We start from the raw sequence: 26460 nt of genomic DNA, 5'->3' as shown, positions 1-26460 counted from the left end.
AGGGGACACCACCAGGGCCACAGTGCACAGCCACCATGAGGGGCTGAGGCACCCAGCAGGCCCAGAGCTCCTGGGTGCAGCTCTGGATGGGGGCCCAGCCTCACTCAGGTTTCCCTGTTTGCTGCTCAGGAAGGATTTCTGGCCGGCTGCAAAGCCCGTGGCTCCCTCTGGGCCTGTCATTCCCACAGGGCTGCACCATTCCCAAGAGAGGCATTTGGGGACAGGTCTTGCTTCCACAGGCATTTGGGGACAGCTCCTGCTCCCACAGACATTTGGGGACAGCTCCTGCTCCCCATATTGGGGACAGCTCCCTGCTGCCACAGGCATTGGGGACAGGAATTGCTCCCACAGGCATTTGGGGACAGCTCCTGCTCCCACAGACATTTGGGGACAGCTCCCTGCTGCCACAGACATTTGGGGACAGCTCCTGCTGCCACAGGCATTTGGGGACAGGTCTTGCTCCCACAGGCATTTGGGGACAGGTCTTGCTCCCACAGACATTGGGGACAGCTCCCTGCTGCCACAGGCATTGGGGACAGGTCTTGCTCCCACAGGCATCTGGCAACAGCTCCTGCTCCCACAGGCATTTGGGGACAGCTCCTGCTCCCACAGACATTTGGGGACAGGTCTTGCTCCCACAGACACCGTGGGCTCCTATGGCCACAGCAGCCAGGCACAGCTACACCCTCTCCAGGGAAGCTGAATCCTGCATTTGGATCCTCAGTGTGGGAGGCTGTCCTTCACAAACAAGCTCAGTGAGACATGAGAAACTGCCCGGCCTCTCTGCTGCACAAGGAAAAAGGGGAAAAGGAAATCAAGCCTGACCAACCCCGCTGATAATTCCAGCTGAAATTCCTTCCTTGGACCCAGGGAGTCCCTGGAGACATTGCTGCCCCCAACAAAAGTGCTGCAGAAATGGAAAAACACTCCCAACCACAGTAGGTCTGGTGAGTGTGCAGCTGGTTAACCCAGGGACGTGTGGAACACTGCATGTGGCTTTTTTGCCTGTACAGTGTCATGGGGGAAACACCCAGCCCTTCCTGCATTTTTCTTGAATATCTGATACACCTGGAGAGCAGCTGCTGGGACAAGGGCAGACTCACCAGGTGTTCACCCACTTCCTCAGGGAGGTGTTGGGCTGGTGGTGATCCCTGCCCTGCAAGGTGAACAGGTGGGGGAGTGTGAAAAATGCATGTATTTTATGATAGGCTTTTCACAAATATTAAAATGAATATTATATGTGTTGTGTTAGAAAGGAATGCTGTATTAATTCTCTTAAGTAGTGTGTTAAATATAGTTTTAGGTTATAAAAAATGTTAAAATAGAAACGCTGCTATGTAGGGTATTTTTTTTAAGGAAAGGACTTGCAGTGAGATAGCAGCCACAGGACACCTGAATCTTTCAGAGAAGAAGAATTTCTTGCCCTCTTATCAGAAGAAACAAACTTCTTCCCACCTCAAAAGCGCTGTTAAGATTCAGAGGAAGAAGTTTCCACTGACCAGACAGAATCCTGTCTGTAAATGGAATTTATGCATCATGTATGAGATGTATGAATATGCAACAGGCTGTTGCTTTTAAGGGTTAATCCTTTGTGAACGTGGGCCCTTTATCGGGCTCGTGCTGCCCAGAAAAAGGTACCCAGACATCTTTGTCTTTATTGTCTCATATTGTCCTAATTCAATTTGTCCAAATTATTATTACTCTAATTGTATTACTATTTTTATAACCATTTTGTTACTATTAAACTTTTAAAATTTTAAAAACAAGTGATTGGCATTTTTCACAGGGATGCTCGGGTGTGTCCACACAAGCTGCAGAGCTTCTCCAGGTGGAGGTAATCTCATTATCCCTCAGTGCTGTACTTCCCTGGCTTTGCCATCTGCTGTATCTCAGCCTTTAAAGCATCAATTCTGGGTGCACTAAATAACCACAAGCCACAGGGCTGCTGAAAGATCAGCTTGGCCAAAGCAGTGCCATTTATTTTGCTTACAAAACCCCTTCCAGGAGGCCAACACACCCCAGGTGTGCTGGCTGCAGCTGGGCCCCTCTCAGCACCGTGGGAGACAGGCCCTTCAGCCAGCAGCAATGACACATGGCATCCATCCCTGGGCTTGGAGAGCTTCCACCTCCAACAGGACAAACACAGCTGGGAGCCAAGCATGACCGAGTCCAGCTGTGCAAGGACTTGGCACATCAGGTCCATGCCACAAAATTCACATTTTGTGCAGCCAGGGGAGCCCTGGGGCAAGAGGCAGCAGGTACAGGAGGTGTGCTGCACCATGGAGAGCAGCTGCCTGCCCTGAAGTTGATGGCAGTGCTGCTCTGGAAGTGTCAGAGCAAGGCCATTCTAGGTAGCAGAAGTGAAACTCATTCTCTCCCAAATTGGTCACCTGGAAGTGTCCACTCCATCCTTTTTATCTCCAGGGAGCAGAGTGAGTGCAGCCCCCTCCTCCCAAGAAATAAAGTCAACCTGAAACAGAATCTGTATTTCCACCTCCATCCATTCCAGCTCCTCAGGGAGTTTGTTTAGACAACACCCAGCTCCAAAATGGGCATTGCTAAAGGAGAGGATCCACGCAGAAGAGAAGTGGCCCCAGCCTGAGGAGCATCTTCTTGCAGAGAGAGAAATTACACACAGGACCATATCCATCCTGGATTCTGTTCTCATAATGCCCATGCCTACAACAACCAGCAAGACCCCTGCAGCACAGCCAGGTGGGATTTATTTGCAGGCTGCATTTCCTGTTGGTCTTTGGGTCTGCAGCATTCACACATTTGTTGAAATGTTGTGAAATTACAGAGCTGCTGAAGGAGGGAAATGTCTTTGTGGGGATGAAATGTGCCTGGCAGTGCAGAGCTGACCTTGGCTCTGGGGATCCTCTTCTGTTCTCTGTGAGGTGTTGTTGAGATTTCCCAGGCAATGGCCCTTGCTGCAGTCAGGTTCTCAGGTAAAGTTTCATTATATTCTCATCATGAAGCCTTTTCCACAGCTGCTTCTCCAGGTTGAAGTCATGGTTAATGTAGAAAATCAGCTTTTTCCACTCCTTGTCATAGTAGTGATCTGAGTACTTCTCATACCCCTCTGTGATGTAGCCATAGGCACTGACCTGGGGAAGATGCAGGGCTCACTGGGCATGGGATGGAGGGAGCAGGGGGAAATACAGGACAGAGATGCCAGATGGGACTTCTCTGGGGGTCCAGAAGGACCAGAGTGTGAGCACTGGCTCCAGAGATCCTGCTGTGCCCTCACTGCCTCCCCAGGAGATGATGTGCTCCAGGAGAGCAGCCAGCCCTGCTCTCCCCTGTCCCCTGTTCCCACTTCCAGACAGCTCTGGGTGCAAGAATCACTGTGCCCTTACCTGGTCACAGAGGTGGAGGGCAGTCAGCAGCAGGAAGGCCCCTGTTGTGGGTCTGTACAGCCTCCAGTAGTGCTTTTGCAAATTTTTAGACTTTAAAAACCTGCAGCAGGAGAGAGGAAAGCACTGAGGAGTTGCTGGCTGTGGTGTTTCAAGCAGGACACACCTTGTGGCTGATGTGGCATCTCCCCTCCTGCAGCAGCTTGGGGCCACATGAGGCATTTCAGAGAAGCCACAAATGTGCTCAGACCTCTCCACCACCTTCATTGCAACCTCAGCCCAGCTCTGCCCCAGCTTTGTTGAAGTGGTGGGTCTTAAAGCAGTGAGGGTAAAGGATCTCATAGTTAAAGCCCACTACTCTTAAATCTGCCCTTTGCTTTGCAGTGCAGAGGTGGCTTTGGGGCTCCCTGGTATATCCTGCTCCCCACCCACATCTAGGAGTGAAAGGAGACATAGGGAAGGTGCAGAGGAGTCACAAAACCTGCCAGGAGCTGCACTGTGTCATGCCAGGAGTTAGGAAAGCAGGAGTAAACACTGGGAAAAAAATAGCATGGAGTCCTCTTGGTGCTGGAAATGCCCCAAGTCAGAGGGGGCCCCAAGGGGGTGGCCATCTGCTCCAGGGAAGGCAGGAGCTCTCAAGGACACTGAAGGATACAGGCAGCCAAAGCAGGGCCCTACAGGAGCCTCTGTGCCTCCTTCTCTCAGCCATGCGTGGCCCAGGATGGGCAGATCTCATGGTGGCAGTGGCCAGAACAGATCTCATGGTGGCAGTGGCCAGCAGGCTGTGGAAAGGGTTGGAGAGGCACAGAAGAGCAGCAGCCAGGCCAGGCAAAGGAGATGCTGAAGAAGAGTCTGTCATGCTTGAGGGCACAACCAACCTCCTGAGTCTAGAAGGAATCTCTGGAGAGAAAATCTGTCACAGAGCCTTCCTCCAAGGTGCCAAGCACTGGGGAACATGCAAGGCTGGTCCTGAACTAGAGATCAACTGTTCTGGCACTTCAGCAACTTTCTTCTTACACCTAAAGTTGCAATTGGCCCTGGGTCTCTTCTGGATGCAGAAAACCAAACAGTTTGATGGCTGTTGCTTCTCCAGCTCACAGGTTCTGGATGTTCACCCACCACAAGCATCCACTGCAGCACCACAGAGAGTTTCAGCTTGAGAGGTTGGCATTTCGTGAAAGGAGGAGTAAAGAAAGTTCTGGGGAAGGGGTATGGATAGGAGGGGGGTAGAACTTGGCAGGGAAAGCTAGGTAACAAAAAACCAACACTTAAATAAACTAAATAACAATAAAGGAACAAGTCTAGTTTTAAAAACATAAAATACAAAATGGACAACCTGTGCTACTCTAAAGGCAGGGAAAAGGACAGCATGAGGAAATTACAAAATTACAAATTAAACAGTAAGCATATTAATACAACTAAAAAGCACACAACAACATCAGCAGAGCTCAGGCTGCTGGTGTGGCTGAGCTGGGGTTACAGGGAGGGAGCTGGGAGGGGAGGCCAGAGACAGAGAGAGATGGTGCTGGCCAGGAAAAAGGAGCCTGTTAGAGCACACAACCTGCAGCTCACCTGTTTTTCATGTATCTGAGGAAATCAGGGTGAGTCACCAGGTATTTGTCCATTGTGAAATCTTCATCGAATTTCTGCCGGGGCTTCTGCCTAAGGACAGGAATGGGGAGACTCAAGACAAGCAAGCTCCCACACCTCATCACAGCTGGAAAGGATCAGCCCTGATGCACTTGGTGGTCAGAGAAAAACCACAAACACTGTGAAGATATTCTGTAACATTTCTCACATTATGACAAAGCCTCCATAGCCTGTGTGCGTTGCAGAGGAGGAGATCAGGGAGGACAGGCAACAAAAGGAGATAGGAATATCAAAAGCATGTGTTTGTATAGGCAAAAATTAGTGAAACCAGGCCTTCATCCATGAGCAGGCCACACCAGACCAGCCAGCAGCAAGTGTTCATCCCCAAAAGTCACAAAACCTTCCCTAAGCTCTGGCCACACATCATTGAAATCAGCTATGTTGGGGAAGATGAAACAGGAAAGCCTTATAAATATGATTTCCTGGCAAAAGATTTTGAGAATATAGAAACTACAAGCGAGATTAAAATGAAAGCAAGCTTTGGGATCCCTTAGTTACTGAACAACTGGAAAACAACGGTGTGGCCAGCTGAAGGTAATCCCCTTTTGATGGAACAACACCCTCTGCTTGCAGACAGGCCCAAGGGTCAGAGCAGACCCTACAGCTTGGCAGAAGGGGCCCAAAGAGGAGTTTTTAGGGTTTAAAATGTAACCCAGTATGGTAATGTAGTGATTCTTACAGGCTGTATGTAAATGCTATAGGATTTGTATGTTGTGCTAGATTGGTTAGTGAGAATCAGAATATTCAACACAGAGGAAGATTTATTGTATTGTAACGGGAACTTTGCTCTCTTACCCCTTCTACTCTCTTACCCTCTCATCCTCTCTCCCCCTCTCTTCCTCTTTGGGCCTGCTCTGAGCTGTGGCTGGCAGCTCCCAGCAGGGCCCTGCACCCAGGCCCTTTGCAATAAACCCCAAGTTCCACAACCTAGCTTCAAAAATCTCTCGTCTCCGTCCTTCCCAGCCCCCAATGCTCCTACCAGCTACCTCTGAAGGAGGTGTATTGGCTACAGCAGTGCTCAGAGCTGTGCAGGAAATGAGAGATTTCTTTCTGCAAGTCTGCCAGGGGAGGGAGGCTTTACCCTGGCCTGGTCCTCACAGGGCTGAGCCCTGGGAGAGGCAAGGAGCCCCACAGAGAGCTCATCACTGAGGGGCAGAGGGGGCTGGAGTTGGCTTTACCCACTGAGGTTCAGGAATCCTTTCCTGATGTCCTTGTTGAACAGCAGAGCCTCCAGCCACTCATAGTCTCTTGCTCCCTCCAGGAAGTGAATGTATCTGACATGCTAAGAAGAAAATAAATGAGCATTAGTGAACAGAATCTCCAAATCAATACAAGCAAACATCTTGGCTGAGTTTCTTGGGCACACATCTCCAGTCTGCACTCTCAACCAGCCCACAGCAGCAGAATGGAGAAAACATGTGATGTGCAGCTCCTTCTACATGCCATAATGCTGTGGATGGGACAGAGACAGCCAGATAAACTTTCCCAGGAATTGTTCTGGGGAGTTTTGTTTTAATTTTTTCTCTCAGCCTTCTCAATCTTGCAGCTGGTGTTTTGAACAGTTGTTTTCTCATAAGATATTTACCAAAGGGTGTCTGCTTAAATAGCCAATGGTGTGAAGGGGTGTTAATTAGGCAACCAATCAAGTCCACATGAATTGGAATGGTGTATAAAAAGAATGGGTTTCTAATAAACTCAAATTAGCCTCATGAAGAGAATGAATGTGTTGCCTTCACTCCTGTTCCTGACTCAAAGGTGGCACAAGGCTGGGGTGGCATTGACACAACTTGTCACTGCAAACACTCACTCTGAGCCAGGGCAGAGCAGGTTCCCTCCCTGAGGGTAAAGCTAAAGGGCTGCCTCAGCCCCTCTGCTCCCTGTGGCAGGAGCAGAGCTGAAGCACACAGACAAACAGCATCCCGTTAAAGCTGTGCATGCACACAGCAGTGTGCACTCACTTTGTCCCGTGGGATGTTCCTGAACCCTCTGTGTCCCAAGATCTGAAGAGAGGAAACCAGGGAGTAGGCTGTGAATCCATAAAAGGAAGTTTTTGTTCCCACATCTTTTTCATAACCCTTGATTAGAGCCCCGCTCAGCCTGGCAAAGGAAATGAAACAGAAGAGCAGGGTTAGGTGACCACTGAAACCCCTCCCATGCACATTCCTGACAGGAAAAGACAGTGTTAGCCTGGAGGAAGGGCAGACTAGCCCTATTCTGATTAGCACCCTGATCTGCAGGACAGCCCCTGCTGTGGAGATGGCTCTTTGTGGCTCATTTGTGACCACAGGCTTTGGATATTGAGTAACTCTCCAATTATTTTTGGACTTTTTATCTCCTGCCATCCATCATTTTGGCACTTGGGAATGAGTGGAATACTAGAAGAGATGAAGTGATCCAGCCACAGTCAGGGGCTACCCACAGTGAGCTATCTGTGCATCTTCTGAGAAGGAAGGCAGCCTTACCTGAAGACATAGTCATGGGAGTCAATCTCCTGGCCCATCCCAGAGTTATTCAGAATTCCTCCGTTCCCCACGACAGCACAGCTGATGCACGTGGGCATGCTGCTGTCATGGTTGGCCAGGAGCAGCTGCTGGTGGGGCTTTGGGGGCAGCAGGGATATGACCTCCTTCACCACTGTGAAGCAAACACAGCGGTGAGTTATCAAGAGCCTTTGGGATGGACACAGTGAAACCACCACAGTTTCCACCATGAGATCCTCCTAGACTGATGCCTTGGATGGGGAGATGCTGCAAACCTACAGGTTCCTGTTAGGAGTCTGAAAGTCCCATCCTGACAAGCCCTGAGGGACTCACGTGAATAATTGAGGTCCATGAAGCCATAGGGGGGTATAAAATGCTCCAGGCGGTTCCATTCACTGTCACTGAAGTGTCTCCTGTCCATGAAGAGTGTGATGTTGGGCAGGAAAAGATCCCTCAGCCAGGCAGACTTGGCAGCCCTGGCCCTCACTGATTCAGAGCAGGTCTTGAAAAACAAAAAGGAAAGAGTAATGATTGAGGTGATAAACCTGAGTGAGTGCCAGTGCTCGTGTGCCTGTCTGTGGTAGGGCCAAAGGGAAACACAGAAACTCCAGTGGTACCATTTCCCTTGTGATCCCCTGTCACAGACATCTTTTATGAAAAATCATTTCTTAAGGATTTTTCCTCCTGAGAAGCTGAGAAGCCTCAAGAACAAAATGTAAACAATGATTATCTGCTGCTGTGGAATGCAACAGGTGGATCTGGAATTGGCCCATGTTGGTTGTTTCTAATTAATGGCCAATCACAGTCAGCTGGCTCGGACTCTCTGTCCAAGCCACAAGCCTTTGTTATTATCCCTTCTGTTTCTATTCTTAGCCAGCCTTCTGATGAAATCCTTTCTTCTATTCTTTTAGTATAGTTTTAATGTAATATATATCATAAAATAATCAATCAAGCCTTCTGAAACATGGAGTCAGATCCTCATCTCTCCCCTCATCCTCAGACCCCTGTGAACACTGTCACACGCAGCTACAAAGGGCCCACACCCCCAGGGCCAGCAGGCAAGGAGGTCAGTGGGGAGGCCATTCTTGGTGACCACCTGCACCATCCCACCTACCGAGGCTGGGGATGAGCTATCCAGCAGGTACTCGTCCTCAAAATCCCACTGTGGCTCAGATGTGAAGTTAACAGAGCTCAGTTTCCTCTTCTGTGTCACAGCAGCAGCCTGAGGAGTAGGCGGTACAGTTTTCATTGATGCAGGAGGAGCTTTGGGTTTTGCTTGGTCTGGGGATGTGCTGTTCTCATGTGCTCCCTTCACCCCAGAGGATGGTTTCACTGTTGCTTTCTCCTTGCCACCCTTCTCCAAGGGAAGTGGTTCCACTGTTGTCTTTTCCTTGTTTTTTTCCACCCATGGAGCTGGCCTCACTGTTGTTTTCCCCTCGTTTTCCTGCACCACAGGGGTTGTTTTCACTGTTGTCTCCTTGATTCCCTCCGACTGGGATGGTGGTTTCACAGCCATGTTCCCCTTTTCTTCCTTAACACTCATAACTGGTTTCATTGTTTCCTTCTGCTCCTCCTTTCCTTTTCTTGGTGTGCTCTCCACCACATCATTGAGCCTTGTGATGTGTCCTCCCAAAGTCACCTTTAAAATGCTCCTGGAGTTCCCATTATCAGAAGAGTTCAAACCCTGTTGCTCTTGGGGGTCCACTTGTTGTGTCTCTGGGGCATGCTGGAAAATGTTCAATTTCCTGAATGCAATCAAAGGAAAAGCAGATACATCACACACACTTAGCACTGAACACCCTTCAGCTCGTTTCTAGTGCTCTTGACTCTGAGCCTCTCTCTGTGCTTTACATCAGTTTCATTTTAAGCTTTGCCAAAATATTATTTAACTTCCTGCACCATTCCAGCCTGAATATTGCTTATCTCCCCACTAGGCAAATCCCAGAGGCACACATTCTCTCCTCAGCTCTTGGCACATGAAACATTCACTCTGGCAGTAGCAGCCAACCAGTACAGGGCACTGGGCACTGGGCAGGTCCCCTGGCACTGTCCCCAGAGCACTGCAGGGTTGGTTTGGAGATCCTGGGCTCAGGACATGGCCCCACCATGGAGGCAGCCATCTGCCTCTCCCCTCTGCCAGCAGAGCCCTGTGCTTCAGCAGCAGAGCACGAAGAGCTTCCAGAATTCAGGAAGAGAAGTCTGAGAAGTGAAATATTGGAAATTCAGGCAACCCTGATTAGGGGAGAGATGATGCATCTGACTCCATTGATATCAGAAGGATAATTTATTACTTTATTATACTATATTATATTAAAGAATACTAAACTATACTAAAGAATACAGAAAATATACTTACTGAGTGCTAAAAAGACAATAATGAAAACTTGTGACTCTTTCCAGAGTCCTGACACAGCTTGGCCCCAATTGGCCAAAGAGTGAAAACAACTCACAGCAGAATCCAATGAAACAATTACCTGTGGGTAAAAAATCTCCAAACACATTCAAAGTAAACACTATATACTATACTAAAGAATACAGAAAAGATACTTTTATAAGTATAAAGATTTGCTATATCTTTTTAGTATAAGATATACTAAAAACATATACTAAAAGATAAGATATATTAAAAAGACCTTTAGTATAAGATATAGTAAAAAAGATAATAATGAAAACTGGTGACTCTTTCCAGAGTCCTGACACAGCTTGGTCCTGATTGGCCAAAGAGTCAATCAACCCACACCAGAATCCAATGAAACAATCACCTGTGGGTAAACAATCTCCAAACACATTCCACATGAGCACAACACAGGAGAAGCAAATGAGATCAGAATTGCTTTCCTTTTCTCTGAGGCCTCTCTCTGCCTTTCAGCTTCCCAGGAGAGAAAACCTGGGCGCAGGAATCATGTTTATAGAATGTGAATGCCACAGTGAAACTCACTTCTTTACCCTTCATCACCTCTTGAGATTTTGAGGCCACAGGACACTTCTTTCTCTCCTCTGCCTTGGTCAGGTATTGCAAGGGCATCACACAGCACTCACCAGGCACATGTGTCTGAAGGCAGACACTGTGAAGCTGTTAAAATGCAAAATTTCTACATTTTTAGCACTTGCCTCTAATATTGCAGCTGCCCTGTTGCCTGATTCAGAGGCACAGGCAGGTACAAGGTTGTCACAGGAGGACATATCTGCTGACAGCAGAAGAGCCACCTGTGCTGAAACCCAGGGGAAAAAAATCAAGGCAGAAGTGGTGGAGTTGTGTCCTAAACATTCCCCCTTCTCTGTGCATGGCTGGAGGGTAGAACAGGAAAAAGGAAGGTGAACAATATCCACAGCTGAGCTTTTGTGTGCAGCAAAGCTGTTGAGGATAAACCATGGCTGTGGCAGCCTGATCCCACCCTCCTGTTCAGCCTTTGCATGACACACTCGTTTGGGAACGCTGTGGATTGCTTCCGAAGTGAAAAATGGGACAAAAAGCACTCCTGCAGATAACAGGCTGCAGATAGCAGCTCAGTCACTGCTGAAATTTGATGGGTGTTGTACCACTCTGAAAGTGCTCAGGAAATGATCAGCTAAGGAGGCGTTTAAAATCGTTTTTCATCAGATAAATATGAGAACCTTTACAAGGCTAGAAAAGAGAGCTTGTAGCACATGGCCTATCAGCTCTACCTCTCCCATAATCATTAGCCAGCTTCAACCCAGTGTGCAGCATGTGCTTTCTGTCACAGGCTTTCATGTATAAACTTGCTGTCACTGCTTACTGCCCAATAGGAGGAAAGATTTTATATGGACACTCTAAATAAAGAGAAATTTGGTAAAATAGCTCAGGCAGATCTTAAATCCCTTGGTGAATTTCTGGTGTATTTTTAAGATGATGTTTAAAACTTTGAAATAAAGCGCAGAAAACAAATGAAAAGGAGTTTCAATATGAGAAACCATCCCCCACTCCAGGCTTTCCCTGTTGCTGTCTTGCAGGGTAGATTCCACCTCAGTCTGTTACACTTCAAATCCTGTGCCAGAGACCAAAATGTAAAACCAAGGACTCTTCACATCCCAAAGCTTGCTCCCTGCAGTCAGGCCCACATGGCCAGGCACCGGTGCTCACACAGGACCCTGCTCTCCTGACCAGCATTTTAAACCCAGACAAATTGTCAAAGCAGCACGGTGGATGTCAGGCTCTAGAGTCCAGCTGGCAAACAACTGCAGAAGCTCAATGACATTTGCTGTCATTTTCCTCCCCTTTTACAAAGCCCAAGGACAAATAGAGGATAAAGCCATGAAAATGCTGCTTTGTGTATTCTGCGTGACATGCAAGGTACAGAAATAGAACTGCCACACAGACAGCCACACACAGCTCGTATCTTGTTGTGTTTTACTTAAGTTGTATAAATAAAGGCATTTCCATTCTCTGAAACTACAGCAGAAGGAAATGGCTTCAAGCAGCTAAATATGGAGAGCCACTTCTTATTCCAGCTCTGCCACTGATGGGCTCTGGGATCAAGGAGAAGTCACTTCTCTACGCCTCCTCCTTCTCTCCTTTCCCTCCCACCTCCTTTGTGCAGGTTCCAACCTCTCCAAATCTGACAGCTGTCCTCAAAGCGGGGTCTCGAGCTGCTAGAGCTGAGCTGAACTCAAGTCACCTCCAGAAGAGCTGCAGATGTTCCCAGCTTCACTCCTCCTGCCTGCCCCCATAGCAGCAGCCCAGACATTCAGCTGAGAACCAGCCCAGCCCAGCCCAGCCATTTGAGCTTCCTGGGCAAGCTGGGACCAGCTGAGGGTGGTGGGGAGGCTGAGGAGGCTCAACACATCCACAAGCCATACCTCTCCTGGGAAAGGCTCAGGTGCCTGCAAGGGCTCATGCAAGGAGCAGTGCTCCCTGCCAGTGATGCTGGAGACATGTCACTGCAATTCCCTCCCTCCACACCCATCCCTGTAGGATTTACTTGACCATTTGTATAAAAGAGATAAAATTATATATATTATTATATAAAATAGATATTAAGATATCATGTCCACATGACATTGGTGTGCCAGTATGCAGCATATTTTGTGTTAGGAATCAGCTGCTGAATTTGCCATACATTCAAAGCCATCCCACCAAATTCACTGTCCACCAATGCAATCTGGATTAGGGCTGAATAAGGCCCTTCTGGGAGCCAACAGGAAAAGCAAATACCATGTAGTGCCAAAGTATGAAAACACGTAGCATTAGTGAGGCAAAAGCTGCTTTATACAGCTACAAAAGGAAGCCCTGGAAAATACTGAGCCAACAGAGGCAGATTTTTGACTGTGGATCTTCCAACAGCATGCTCTGCTAAAGTAATATGGTCGCCTAACTCAGATCAGAAGTGCAAATTTCAGGGTAAAAAAGACAAAGAGACAGAAAGTGAGCACAAGCACCCACACCAGGCAGTGCACGCCACAAAGGAACAGGTCCCTTACCTGTAAATCTTTGTCTTTGCCAAGTCAAACAAGGAGCTGGAATTGCCAAGGAAGAGGCAGAACTGTAATACAACAACGAGGCAAATCAGGGCTTTGGCAATTTTTGGGAGCCTTAGCCTGGAGCAGCGCATGGTGAGGAACCCGTGAGTGGCAGAGGGCTCGCCAGGCACTGCCTCACCAAGGGGTGTGGAAGGACTGGGCTGGTTTTCCATCTGGATTTCCCACAATAAAGTGCACACCCTGTCTCCCAGCATTCCCAGTCACAGCACACAGATCCAGTTTCTCAGGCAGGCATCAGTTTTGTGCTGTTCCTATTTATCACCAGAAGCTTATTTATAAAGAGCGGGAAAAGGAAAGCCTTTTACTGCAAACAGTGGAAGTTTATTGTGTTTTTCTTAATGACATTGTTCTGCCCTAAAATAGAAACCTTTTATCCCTAACCTGGAAAAGGCATCACTGGGAATGCATGCAAAGTGTGGAAGTGACCATAGTTACAATCCTGGAAGCTTTCAGAGCACCACCTGCCCAAGGTTTTACACATGGCCACAAACAAATATTCTTCATGCAATAATTGCTTGCAGCCCCAATCCAGGAGCAATCCTTGCCCACAAATGCTGATGGCTAGATACACATCCATTTTACCTTGTGGTAGGGAGACAACCCAAGAAATCCAAGTAAGATTTGGTGCAAATCCACCACAGAAAAGAGGAGTTTATGTTATGAAAATCTCCAGTCAGTGTGAAATCAATCTTAGGCATTCCAGGGTACATCACCCCACCAGCAGAGGGAAAGATTTGCAAAGATGAACACCACACCCAGATAAATGTTTACTTCTACCAGGGATGTAGGTTTACAACTATTTTAACTTTTTAAGCTGTTAAACATTAACCCTGAAATTTCAAGGGGCGATAGCCATATTGCTTCTTATGCATAGGCTTCTTTTGCAAGCTCTTATAAAAAATGAAGCTCAGATATAAAAAAAGCTTTTGCTGACAGTATCTCAAATCTCAGAAGCACTCACAGTGTTACTGAATACCCAGAGAACTGAAGGTGCCTGTTTTATATCACAGCAAAGCCAGTCAACAGGTTTCACAACTACAAGACTTTTTTTGTTAACAGGGGTCCCAAAGGGAAATTCTGGAGGCAGGAATCATTTTCCTTCAATCTCCTCCATGTAACATTGCTGCAAAAGCAAGAGCCACAAGGGTAGAAAAATTCCTACAAGCAGAAAAATACAGATTTCTTTGCTTTTAAGGATCTGCACTGGTGATTGTGGAGAATTTGTCTGTAGCACTGTCTGTTCAGGAGGGATTGTGATTGTACTTGGGGGAATATCCAAATCTCTGACAAGCACATTAGCCAAAAGCAGCCTTGCTATTTGCAAACAGGGCTTTTCACCTTCTTGGTGTAAGAAAAGAAAACCTAACCCCCCCTTGTCAGAGTACAGACTTTCACTTCCTTGGAGCATCATTTCCTCACCCCACTGCTGACATCAGTGTCAGAACTGAGGCACCAGGCTGGTTTGCTCAAACATGAGGTCAGAGTGGGAAATGGGGATGTATTGGAACTCTTCAGGGATGACCTGGTGAAAACTGAGGTCAAGAGCAGAGCTGGTCTCTTAAACAGCTCTGTAAGAAATGAGATTCTTGGGATACACAGGGAAGGTGCCAAGCAAAGAGTGCAAATGCACAGGGCCTGGCCTCTCAAGGGCCACAGCATCCTTTTCCAAATGCATGTTTCTCTGCAGTCCCCCTGCAATCTCAGGAGATGCTGCTTCATTTTGGTGTGGAGACTCCAAGCCCAGCACTGCTGGTCCAGTCTCAGCATCAATGCCCACAGCAGAAGTTCTTCCATCCTTCAGTACTGTAAAAACAAGATGACTTTTTTATTTAAACAAACTCCACCTGGGATCATTGAGTGAAGATGGTTTTCTGTCAGCCCTTTAATCTCCAACATCCATTTAATTCCACGTGCACTTCACTCATCCTTAATTACATCCTGGACATATAAAAGGCAGATTTGTCTAGAGTGGTGTTTGGAGTTTTTTGCTGTTTTTTTTTTTAATTCATAAACAAACTTGATTGTCATTAAATCCTATACTGTGTGTGTTGAGGGTGTCAGCTGGCAAGCTGGCATTTGAACTGTGCCATAAACTTTTCTGTGTGCACGTTCTTCACCGGGCTGTGCACCAAATCTTGTTTGCTTGCCTGTGCCTTGTGTGCTTTCCACTCTCCCATGTCTCTGCTCCACAGAACAGAACATCACGAGATGTGCTCAGGAACAGAACTGTTCTACAGATCAATGAATCTTAGCTGCAGGATAAACTTGTCTTTCAGTGATGCCTACAACCTACCAAACCCAATGTTTGACTGGAAATAAATGGAATAAAGCTGCTAAAGAAGCTGGGGGTGTTTGGATATGTTCACAGTATTATTTGATGATGTAAGAACTGAGTTATAAGTGGGGGAGAAAAAGAATGACATTGTCTGCAGCATGCAGCTGCTCAGTGGTCATGCCTTGGGGCTAGCAAAGGCTTGGCAACCTTAGGTTCTTGGTTTTTCCCTCCCTGTTCAGCAGTCATCTTCAGAAACAAATGCTTTCAGGCTGGGAATCTGGAGGGGAAGAAATTACACGAGAAAACTTTGAACAGCTGTTTGTCTTGTTTTTACCAAATGAAACTGATAGCCCAGAAACTCCCAAGCTTGCCATAATTCCACACTCACTGGCCATTTTCCAGCCAGTTCCTTCCCTTCTGCACCAAACCTTCTCTCAAAAACTAAACAAGCAGCCAGAGACAACAGCGTTTGTTGAAGCAAAGCCCCCACATCTGATACAGTGGCACTTTCAAGAATGCCCAGAGTTCTGTCACAGAGCAAAGCCCCAGTGAAGTGTGCCAGGAGTGAGGGAGCAGCTTTGTGAGCCTGTTCTCTCCATGGGGTGAAATGCTCCAGGAGGGAAAGACACCGTGGTTTTGATGGTGGAATGAGCAAGTGGCTGCTCAGTGCCCACAGAGATTGCAAACCCTGTCAGCTTTTCATTAGTGCTGATTTGTGTGCTTGGTGCCCAGCCCAGCCAGCTCAGGCCCCTATAAAGAAACTGCCTTGGATCTGTGCAGGGCCTGTAGATGACATGGGTCCAAACCAGATTATTTCCTCCTCTCCCACTTGGTAATGGGACCAGGGCAGGTTCCTCCAGCAGTGCCCACACCCACAGAATGTCCTTGACTGGAGCAATCACTGGGAGGTGAGGGCAAAGTGCTCTGAATTTGGCCCTGTTACAGGCTCTGGATGCTGGAACCTGGTTTAGTTCCTCCTGTAAGCATAGTGAGGACTTGGCTTTGAGTTGTTCCCTCTGGCCACAGCTCTGGGTGATAATTAACCTCCCTGAACAGAGAGGAGCAGACCAAGTCTGCCATCACACAGCCTTTTCTGCTCCTCAAGCTCTTCACATTCACCCCATCCCACTGAAATGCTCTGCTCCCAGCTTTCCTTCCTCACACAATGCTGAGAACACTCATGAGCCTCTTCATTTGTGAGAATTTTAAAAAACCACAGAAAAATACACTCCCAGCAACAATGGCTGGAAACATCATCTGGAGTTACAGAGGCTGGAAAGAAGCAGGGATCCTTTATCCAAATGCCTCCCTCAGCAGCCTTTTGTCTGTGCCACCCCAGCAGGAAGCCTAGAACATCACCCCAGAGCTGACAGACAGAGAGACAGACTGACACCACTTCTGGGCTAAGATGTGGAATTTCCCCCCCCCCCTTTTAAAATTTGTTTGATGGAAATGAAGAAAAAAATTCTGTTCCTTGACTGGGAATCTCTCACAGAACTGGTCCTCCAAGGAGCAGGGCAGCACTGCAGACAGGTGAAGAGGTAATTTATGAAACTCGTGGCTAGTTGGCCTCCCATCAGAGAAGCAGCTTCTCCAGCCCGGGTCCCTGACAGCTGCCAGGAATAGGAGCATTCAAGGACTCTCCACTGCTCCAGAGAAAGAAGCACAAGAATCACAAAGCCCAAATTCCTCTCCATACCCCTGGCAAAAAAAAAATTGCAGGCATATTATCTCAGCACGTCACATCTGGCAGCAAAACTCAGGCCCTGCATAGAAATGAATTACAGAATCACATCTCTGAGGGGATCCACTAATTTTAGGGCCAGAAGTGAAATATTTCTTAATAAAGGTCTTTCCCATACTCTTCCCACTGCCTTAACATCAGAAACCATTGCTCTTGACATCTCTGGCAGGACAAATGTGCCATTTGGCATCCTTTGGGGTGAAAAGTGCTGCAGGGAATGCAAGACATAAGCCTGCTTCTTGAGTGGTATAAATCATCCTGTTCCTGTCTTACACTTGGGAAAATGTGGCCTCATAGTGCTTTCCTCTCTGCTCCTGACTGACTGGAGAGTGAAATCAGAGAAGATCAGAGAAGTGCAGTCCCATTTTTAGCTGCAGGGGTGGGACAACCACAGGGTCCTGTGAGGAGCTGCTGAAAATCAGATGCTTCTCTTCCCTTCTCTCCTTTTTGTGTATTGTCGCCTCTGTAACAGTTCTTCTCCTGCTTTATTTAGATACATACCTGGTGTTACTTCTCTCTATCCTTCCCTTGTTAACTTGACAGAGCCTTTTGTTAGCCATGGAGAAAAGGGAAACCTTTGCCATGGCAGGTACGCAGCACCTACCAACGTCCTCCTTGGAAATGCCCAGGCAAAGGAATTGCTGGGCAGGAGAGCAGCGCTGTGGAAGGGCCACACATTCTCTCCTGATTCCTTGGAGCTCTTTAGTATCTGTTCAATCCAGGTTTGTCACAGAGATTCCAGGAAGGACACTTCTGTGGCAGTCCCAGCCAAGAGGATGAGCCAGCCTGTTTCACTGACGATGTGCAGTGACATTCATCATCTCCTCATGAGCTGTGCTTCCAAAACCTGCCACAGAGAAGTCAGGCAGGACACACTGAGTGGGGTTTTTCCAGCTCTGCAGCTTGCACCTCAAGCCTTGGGTCTCCATTTGCAGTTACCAACTGAGAATGATCAGGCCTACAACAGAAACTGTGTTGTTTACACACCGTGGCAAATGTGGGTGCTGTCCAGCCCTTGTGTTAATCTCCAAAATTACCAACCCCATGCTTCCAAGCAGAGGTCAGCTGGGTCCTGTCTATCCTTCAGTTCCCTCTCCCTCTCCCTAAGCAATCTCCACCACTGCATCAGACTCTGCTGATCCCCTTTGCTCCACCCCACATGGAAGCTTGCTCAGTATCTAAGTTCATATTCACCCCCTGGTATTGTAACCATAAGTTAAAAACAAGATCAGTTGACTAAAATAACATCTTAAATGCATAAAACAACCGAGAGCAAGAAGACACATTGCTCTGTATTAAAATGAGAACTATGAAAAGTTATTTTGCTGGTTGTTTAACTGTGTGTGCTGTCTGTGAAACCATATGGTAAAGTGCTCTGAGAATCACTGAGAAATAACAAGCCCTTGGGTTGACAAACTTTGTGTAATCTACCCTAAAGCATTTGCAAATTACCTTACTGTGGGTCCTTCAGCTGATGTTGAAAGGCAATCCTGGCTAGCAGGAGGATGAGGAGCCATCCTACAGCACCCCAGACAGGTGATCTCTGAAATAAATAGAAAGGATACAGAGCAGTAAAGGTATAATCACATCAGAATTTAACCAGGATGGTGCCAACAGTTCTGTTTTGCCCAAAACTACGTGGGTATCTTTTTGCTTTCAGCTTTATCTGTCAGCTTTTATCTTCCATGGCTCCACCACAACATCCTTGGAGCCCTGATGGCTGAAGCCCCCAGGCTCCAGCAGCCCACAAGTCAAAGTTTGGTTATTTATTTTGCCACAGTCAAAACATTTTATCACTGTTCAGGAGACCAATCTATTAATAACATGTTGACATGTCAAGTACCCCACAAACACATTAAAATAACTGCACTGTTTGATGGATAGAAATTCATATACAATTTGATTTGAGAATTGGTTTTACCTGACATCTACAAAATGCACATTTGCCTCTTCCTCTTTGAGGATAAATAGGTGGCATCTTATTTGTGAAATTTCATGTGGTTTGCTATCTCATCTAACCAGGAATAAAAACTTCCTGTCCTGTCACGTGGTGAGTCTTTGGGTTTTGTGTTATCCTGTGAAACAATTCCTTGTCTGGGGGTTGCAGCTGAATTGAAGGTCAGTTTTCCTAGAAGGCCAATTTCTTGAGTTGTTTACTGTTCCCTGTACAATACTGTATTCAAGCCAGCCTTGTGCTTCTGTTAATACCAGAATTTTATTAGGCCTTACAGATTATAGTAAACCAGAAGCCTGCAGTCCCATTTATCCATTCATTATAAATGGATCCATGGATCCATTTATCCATGCACCAACACTGCCAGGGCTGCCTGCAGGCCAAACTGAGACACATCCATGCCTGCAGACACTTGGTCACCAGTTTTATTAACCTGGTTTGACTCAGAACAGAGCCAAGGTGATCAAATTTTGTTTCAACACTGCAGCTGGCAGGTGGAATTTATACCTGGAGAGGAGAGGAGAGGAGAGGAGAGGAGAGGAGAGGAGAGGAGAGGAGAGGAGAGGAGAGGAGAGGAGAGGAGAGGAGAGGAGAGAAGAGAAGAGAAGAGAAGAAGAGAAGAGAGAAGAGAAGAGAAGAGAAGAGAAGAGAAGAGAAGAGAAGAGAAGAGAAGAGAAGAGAAGAGAAGAGAAGAGAAGAGAAGAGAAGAGAAGAGAAGAGAAGAGAAGAGAAGAGAAGAGAAGAGAAGAGAAGAGAAGAGAAGAGAAGAGAAGAGAAGAGAAGAGAAGAGAAGAGAAGAGAAGAGAAGAGAAGAGAAGAGAAGAGAAAAGAGATCACCCTTACACCATCCCTTCCTACCTGCACCTAAACACGACTGTAAGTAACCATGGCAAGTGCCTGTGGACACTCAGCACCCCAGCCAAATTTTTCTCCAGAAGCAGGTACATATGGATGATTTTGTCCTGTTTTGTGCTCACAAAGAAAGAAAAAGATCTCCTTTCTTCTGGTAGAGGGTTTGTACAAGGGCTCTTGGATAACTCCACCTGCTGATGACCCCAAGGTTGCTGGGACAGAGCCCTGCCATTCCCATCACCACATGCTCTCCTTCCTTGTTGGTTTTCCCAGCTTTTACAGAGATGGGGCAACTGAGAGGTGTTTCAAATGATTTTATTCCATTATCAGTCTTGATGAAGGCTGAGACATAAGAGATGTAAAACTCAGTGTCATTCCCTCAGAAGCCAACCTATTTCCTGCTTACAATACCTCAGAAATGCTTTTCATCCCATTAGCTTTGCCCCACAATGCTGCTGTTACTTCTAACACCAATCACCTCTATTTTTCCCCCAACATGGTCCTGCTACAGTGCATCTTTCACAGTTCTAATCCTCTAAAATATCCGGTCTTTTTGCAAAGCCATATTTTGAAACTTATTAAAACTTATTTCTAGTTCAATCTCTCCCTCAACAATCTCTATTCCATGGCCTTCCTAAGTCACAACACCTTATCTCAGTGTCTGCATACAGATGTACAAGACTGTGTGAGCTTTCCGTCAGATTTTGAGAATTCTTTACAAATCCATTTCTCACACTACCTCACCTCAAACTCAACATGGTGGTTGAGTTCTGGACCCCCAGATCCCAACCCCAAGGCCCTGCATGTCTGTGCCCCCAAAGACATTGCAACAATCACTTTTCCTCAGCTGAGTGAGCCCCTGTGAGTGCAGAGAGCAGGATAAAGCCCACACCATTCTGAGGCTCTCTGCCTCATTTCTTCTTGCAGAAAGGTGAGCAGGGACATCATCACAGGCTTGTCAGTACAAATATCACCAAACTGTCGTGCACGATGGAGATCACTCCTGGGTGCAGTATATCCATGTACAAACAAGGATAATCCACCCTCTGGAAGAAACCATTTGCCACAAAAGGCCACAGGAGGAGCTGGCTGGCTGGCAAGGACAGACTTTTGTTATGAAACAGCCTGGGAGTGTTTCATACAGAAAGAATACAGGCACTGGATGCAGGTCCGACACCTCTGTCTGGGCACTCAAACATTTTACAAACAGGCTGCTCTAGAGTGGATCCCCCGCAAGGTCACCCCATGGGCTCCTCTCCTGCCAGGAGCCTGCTCCAGCTCAGCCTTCCCACAAGTTCACAGCCTCTCTCAGGCATCCCCTGCTCCAACGTGGGCTCCTGCAGGAGCTGCAGGTGGATCTGCACCCACATGAACCTCCTGCAGGTGGATCTGCACCCACAGGAACCTCCATGGGCTGGTGGATCTGCACCCACATGAACTTCCTGCACATGGATGTGCACCCACATGAACCTCCTGCAGGTGGATCTGCACCCACAGGAACCTCCATGGGCTGGTGGATCTGCACCCACAGGAACCTCCATGGGCTGATGGATCTGCACCCACATGAACTTCCTGCACATGGATGTGCACCCACAGGAGCCTCCTGCAGGTGGATCTGCACCCACGTGAACCTCCTGCAGGTGGATCTGCACCCACAGGAGCCTCCTGCAGGTGGATCTGCACTCACGTGAACCTCCTGCAGGTGGATGTGCACCCACAGGAACCTCCATGGGCTGCAGGGACACAGCTGCTTCACCCTGCTCTGCACCACAGGCTGCAGGGGAACCTCAGCCTGATGCCTGGAGTGCATCCTCCCCCTCCTTCCCCGCTGACCCTGCTGTCTGCAGGCTTGCTTATCTCACATGTTCTGACTCCTCTCTTCTCTGAGTGCAATTATCTCTGTGCAATAACTTTTTATTCCTTCTTAAATATGTCATCACAGAGATGTTACTGCCATCACTGACTGGCTGGCACTGCAAAGGGACAGGTCCCACCCTGGAGCCAGCTGGTGTTGGCTCTGCTGGACATGGAAGAAACTTCTGGCAGCCTCCTCACAGAAGCCATCCCTGTGGCCACCCTGCTACCAAAACCTGGCCATGCAAACCCAAAAGGATCATCAAGTGCAACTGGACAGGACAGCTCCAGAAATCCCATCCTGTGCCTGAAACCATTGTCCAAACACTGCTTGAGTTCTGGCAGCCTTGGGGCTGTGACCACTTCCCTGAGGAGCCACTTCCCACCTCAGCTGTGCTGCCAGCAGTTTCTAAAAAGCAGAGGAGGTGTGTAGGATAGAGTGCCATTTCCTCAGGAAATGTAGAGAGCCGTCCCATCAACCCACTCAGAGCACTGCCAATTTAAAAGTGCCACTGTGGGGCTATTGAAACTCTCATGGTCTACACAAAATGAGGCCCAACACTCCAGGCTGTTCATGGGCAGCTTGAAAATAGGGAGAAGATAACCTTCCCCCTAAAAACAAGTTTTCAAAAGGCCTCTGCTCCTATCTCAAGGTCACTGGGTTCAGACACAGTGACACTCTCCTTCTTCACTAAGGTCATACAGCACAAGCACAGCAGATGAGGCACAGGAATCCTTTACTACAGGACAACAACACAGCCCACAGGGGAGGAAGAACTGCTAAACCCAACCTAAAATTTTCATGTTGTGCTGCCTGAAATAGAAGTTTTCTTGCTCATGCCAGAAGTCAAACTTTACCACTACAAAGTTGATTTAAAGTGTGTGGGTGTCAAAATTTCAGCGTAGTCTGTACAGAGGAAAGCTGGGGTTTCTATTTTCTCCATTTGGTTTCTTCTGGTGTTTCTGCTGCTGCCATGCACTAACTCATCCACAGGCTTCACATCACAGTGGAAAAACAAACAGGACAAAGAGCATGGAAGAGGAATGGACAATATCTGGTCAGACCCTTCAAAACTGAAGTACGTAAGCACACAGAGAGGAGAACTTCTGACAAAATCCCAAAACAAACAGAAAGTTTGGAAATCAGCAGGTGTGAGTCTCCTCTCAGCCATTCTGACCACATCCTGGAAATATCCTGAAACTCTAAGTCTTCCATTTTAGCTCTAACTTTTGGTGAAGAGTCAGATGCTGGGACAAGCCTGAGCAGTCAGTGATTCCATCTCCTTGCAAATCTGTTTTTCCAGGCAGATTCTGGTTTATCCCTCCAGTCCCATCTTCACTGCCTGCCTCTTCCCACCAAAGGTCACAGCCATCTCCATGAGCTGCTGGGCTGGTTCTCCTCCAAAGTTAAACTGCTGGATTTTGCAGTGGTCCTTGCTGGTGTCGCTGTCTCGGCTGTTTTTATGGCCTGGAAAGGCTCGGGATGGCCCCGGGCAGCCCGCGCTCCAAAGGACAAAAAGAGGCTTCAGGTTTTTTCTCGGTCTCAGTGTTTATTAGTTTTTTATCTACAAGATTTTCTCTCGGCCCGACAGAGGTCTGCACAGCAGCCAGCCATGAGCACACTGAGAGCCCCCGGGGCGGTCACCTATCTTTATATCCAAAACTACTTATAAGATATTTACCTATTTTCCCCAATACCTTTCACCCTTATTGACCAGTGCACTTTCAGTAAGAACCAATCCCAAAGTGCCACCACCACCACAGAAGATGGAGGCCAAGAAGAAGAAGAAGAAGGACAGGACACGCCCCAATTCCTCCATCTTACTTCTCTAGACCCCCCTGTACAGAAATCCTAAACCCTGTGTCTCACTCTCTAATTAACTTATCCCTCCACCATTCACCCCAGTGAAATCCTCCCATCCTCATACAGGTGTCGTCTCCCGTGCAGGATCAAAGTCCAGCCACCAGACACTGCTGGCAACATCCCAGGACCTCCGAGCCCCCCAAGGGTTATCTCGGTGGCTCTGCACATCAGGACTGAGGTGCTGAGATCCCACAGCTGGCATGAAAGGACATGCTCCACATAAACAGAGTGGCAGCTAAAGGGAATTCAGGGTGACAGGAGGGATTTAAAGGATCCTGTGCTTCAGTGGGGAGCCACTACTGTGTTCAAACAGGTTACAGTAAGATGGGAATTTAAAGCATGAGTCTGATGCTGTTTTTCATCTGAGGTCAGGACTTTCTTCAGGTATGAAGCACTGGCATCTCAGAGTCGGGCACTTCCTCTGCTGACCTCTGCTTTGCCAGTCTCTGGCTGGGCACACCCTGCACACATCCTGAACAGCTGAACAGCTCTTGCCCAGCTCACCACAGCTGCTGCAGGGACCTGGCAAGGACACAAACCTGGCCAGGGACACAGACACAGCTCTGAGCTGTCACACTGGGGGTTCTCCCTGTACCCTGTGGACTTGCAGTGGTTGTCAGAAACAGCTCCAGCCAGCAGACTGCAGCTTTGCAGTGCTCTGCTACCACAGTTTGGGGTATCTGCAAGGGAGGAAGCGTACAGGCAGTTCTCTGATGCTGGAAGGCACTATAAAGTCAAAGAACCTCCTTTCAGGGGAGTTACTGAGTCAGTGAGACCTTCCTTACACACTACAAACCAGACACTTCCACCACTCCTTTACCACCCTCCCATTTTCATAAAAAAAAGCATTTTGAGTTCATTTCTACCTCCATCAGTTATCAGGAGTAGAAGTGAGTTACAGGCAGTCACAAAACAGTATCTTACACCACACAGGCTGCTGGTTTTCTCTCTGATAAAAGGGTTATAGCAGCGTTGACAAGGAAGACAAATTACAGAGGAAATGATCCACAACGTCCTCTCCTCCAAAAGGATTGCAGTTATATCTTTATGACACAGTTATAAAACAAAACAATAAAGTTCCTAGGCCATTAGAAAAAGGTCACACACATTACAGTAGGAAATACCTATTTCAGATCTATGAAGCTATGAAGACAAACAACATTCAAACATCAGAGTTTTGGCCTCTGGAACTTTCGCTTCCTCACAGGCATGTGCCTTCCCTACCCCCACAGTGAAGTTTAATCAAGACTGAAAGCCCTTTTTTCCCCCTGTAACTCCAGACCAGCTCTCTTCACTCCCTCAAGCCAACAAATACTCATCCCACAGCTGAAACAGAGCTTAAATCTTGGTGGCTGGGGGAACGAGGGAAGTTTTAAATAAGATGCTAAAAAGCCCTCCTTGCCCTGACCAGGAGGGATTGCCCAGAAAAGATGAGTTTTCTCATCAGTAGTCAATAGCTAAATTTAGCCAGTCTCAGGAATGCTGGAGAACAGGTGGATCACAACATAAGGGATTCGTGAAAAGGACTGAGCACATCTTTAAGAGCGCCTGAAATGCTCACCCGGAGCTCTGCACGCCCTCTCTGCTGTTTGTACAACACAACAGCACCATCCAGAGGATAAACTCTGCTGGCTGCACCTTCCCTTTGCCCACATTTGCAGGATAGGAGCTTTGTTCCGACTGGGAGCACTGCAGGGCTGCCTTCAAGTTACCCTTGGGTTAACAAACGTGAGCCATTGCAGCAGGGCAGGAATGGGGATGTGAAAAACGCCAATCACTTGTTTTTAAAATTTTAAAAGTTTAATAGTAATAAAATGGTTAGGATAATATGAGACAATAAAAACAAAGAGTTACGGATATCCGGGTACCTTTTTCTGGGCATCACGAGCCCGAAAAAGGGCACACATTAACAGAGGATTAACCCTTAATTGCATATTCATACACCTCATACATGATGCACAAATTCCATTCAAACACAGGATTCTGTCTGGTCATTGTCAACTTCTTCCCTCTAATCCTAACAGCATCTTCAAGGCGGGAAGAAGTTCGTTTCTTCTGATAAAAAGGCAATAAATTCGTTTCCCTGAAAGATTTAGGTGTCCTGTGGCTGCTATCTGGTGCGAGTGCCTCATTCCTTTCTTTAAAAAAGCCCCACTAACATAGTTCTTATTTTAACAAATTTTATAACCTAAAGCTATATTTAACACAGTACTTAACAGAATTAATACAACATTTCTTTCTAACACAACACATATAACATTTATTTCAATATTTGCGAAAAGCCAATCATATAATACGTGCATTTTTCACAGGGATCTCCAGAAATAAATGCCAGGCAGCACCACCTCTCTCCAAGAGCTCCTTCCTGCAGGGCTGCAACCTCTTCACCAGTGTAGAGGAGGAAAAGCTGCCTGCCCTGTGAGGACTCATCATCCCTCACTTTGATTTCTCACAGGCACAGCCCGTGGTGCTGCAGTGAGTCCCCAGGAATTTCACTGCATAATTTATAATAACATACGCATAATATTGTATATATATTATATATATATATATAAAATATAATAAAAATGCATAATAATGTACATAGAGCCAAGGATCTCTGATTCCTGGGGTTCAGAAAATGCCTTGGGAAGGTGAGGAGCCCAATGTTCTCATCCATCCATTGGGGAAGATCCCATAAATGTGTGCAGGGTGCACATTTGTGTGTCCCCAGGGTGCATGGGGGAGGCTCACAGCCTCCCTGCCCCGCTGGCCCGGTCCCACTGCCGATTTTGGACATGTGCTCAGGCTGTTTGTGCTTCCCCAGGGTGATGTCAGCTGCCTGGCTCATCTCTCCTGCAGCAGCATCCCACACGACCTGCTTCAACGCCTGACAAGTCACAATCCCCACAGCAGGTCTGCCAGCAGCTTTTCGTGGAAAACAAAATCAATT

General features: G+C 47.4%; 1 protein-coding gene across 2 annotated transcripts; it reads right to left on the bottom strand.

Annotated features, from left to right (window-relative positions):
- Nucleotides 1-1946: 1946 nt before the first annotated feature.
- ST6GALNAC1 (ST6 N-acetylgalactosaminide alpha-2,6-sialyltransferase 1) lies at nucleotides 1947-13633 on the bottom strand. Of its 2 annotated transcripts, none has more exons than XM_058038863.1 (9): nucleotides 12926-13633; nucleotides 8601-9231; nucleotides 7820-7988; nucleotides 7469-7640; nucleotides 6965-7103; nucleotides 6185-6288; nucleotides 4929-5018; nucleotides 3360-3459; nucleotides 1947-3107 (listed from the first exon to the last, which is right to left on the bottom strand). In XM_058038863.1, the coding sequence occupies exons 1-9, from the start codon at nucleotides 13177-13179 to the stop codon at nucleotides 2937-2939; spliced, it is 1830 nt and encodes a 609-aa protein (XP_057894846.1). In that variant the 5' UTR covers nucleotides 13180-13633; the 3' UTR covers nucleotides 1947-2936. The 2 variants fall into 2 exon arrangements, 1 of the variants encoding a protein (XP_057894846.1); XR_009115479.1 differs by lacking the exon at nucleotides 1947-3107 and adding an exon at nucleotides 4235-4487 and having other exon boundaries at nucleotides 3410-3459.
- Nucleotides 13634-26460: the final 12827 nt, after the last annotated feature.

This window comes from Melospiza georgiana, chromosome 21, assembly GCF_028018845.1.
Source record: "Melospiza georgiana isolate bMelGeo1 chromosome 21, bMelGeo1.pri, whole genome shotgun sequence".
Taxonomy (NCBI): Eukaryota; Metazoa; Chordata; class Aves; order Passeriformes; family Passerellidae; genus Melospiza; species Melospiza georgiana.
The sequence above is the reverse complement of the archived record's forward strand: the minus strand, read 5'-3'. Positions and strand labels throughout refer to the sequence as shown.

Coding starts and splice junctions, on each gene's coding strand:
- ST6GALNAC1 (XM_058038863.1), bottom strand. CDS start 13,179: ATGCTGGGAGACAGGGTGTGCACTTTATTGTGGGAAATCCAGATGGAA. Junction 6,289..6,964: donor GGAACATCCCACGGGACAAA/GTGAGTGCACAC, acceptor TTTTCTTCTTAG/CATGTCAGATACATTCACTT. Junction 3,108..3,359: donor CCCTCCACCTCTGTGACCAG/GTAAGGGCACAG, acceptor CATCTTCCCCAG/GTCAGTGCCTATGGCTACAT.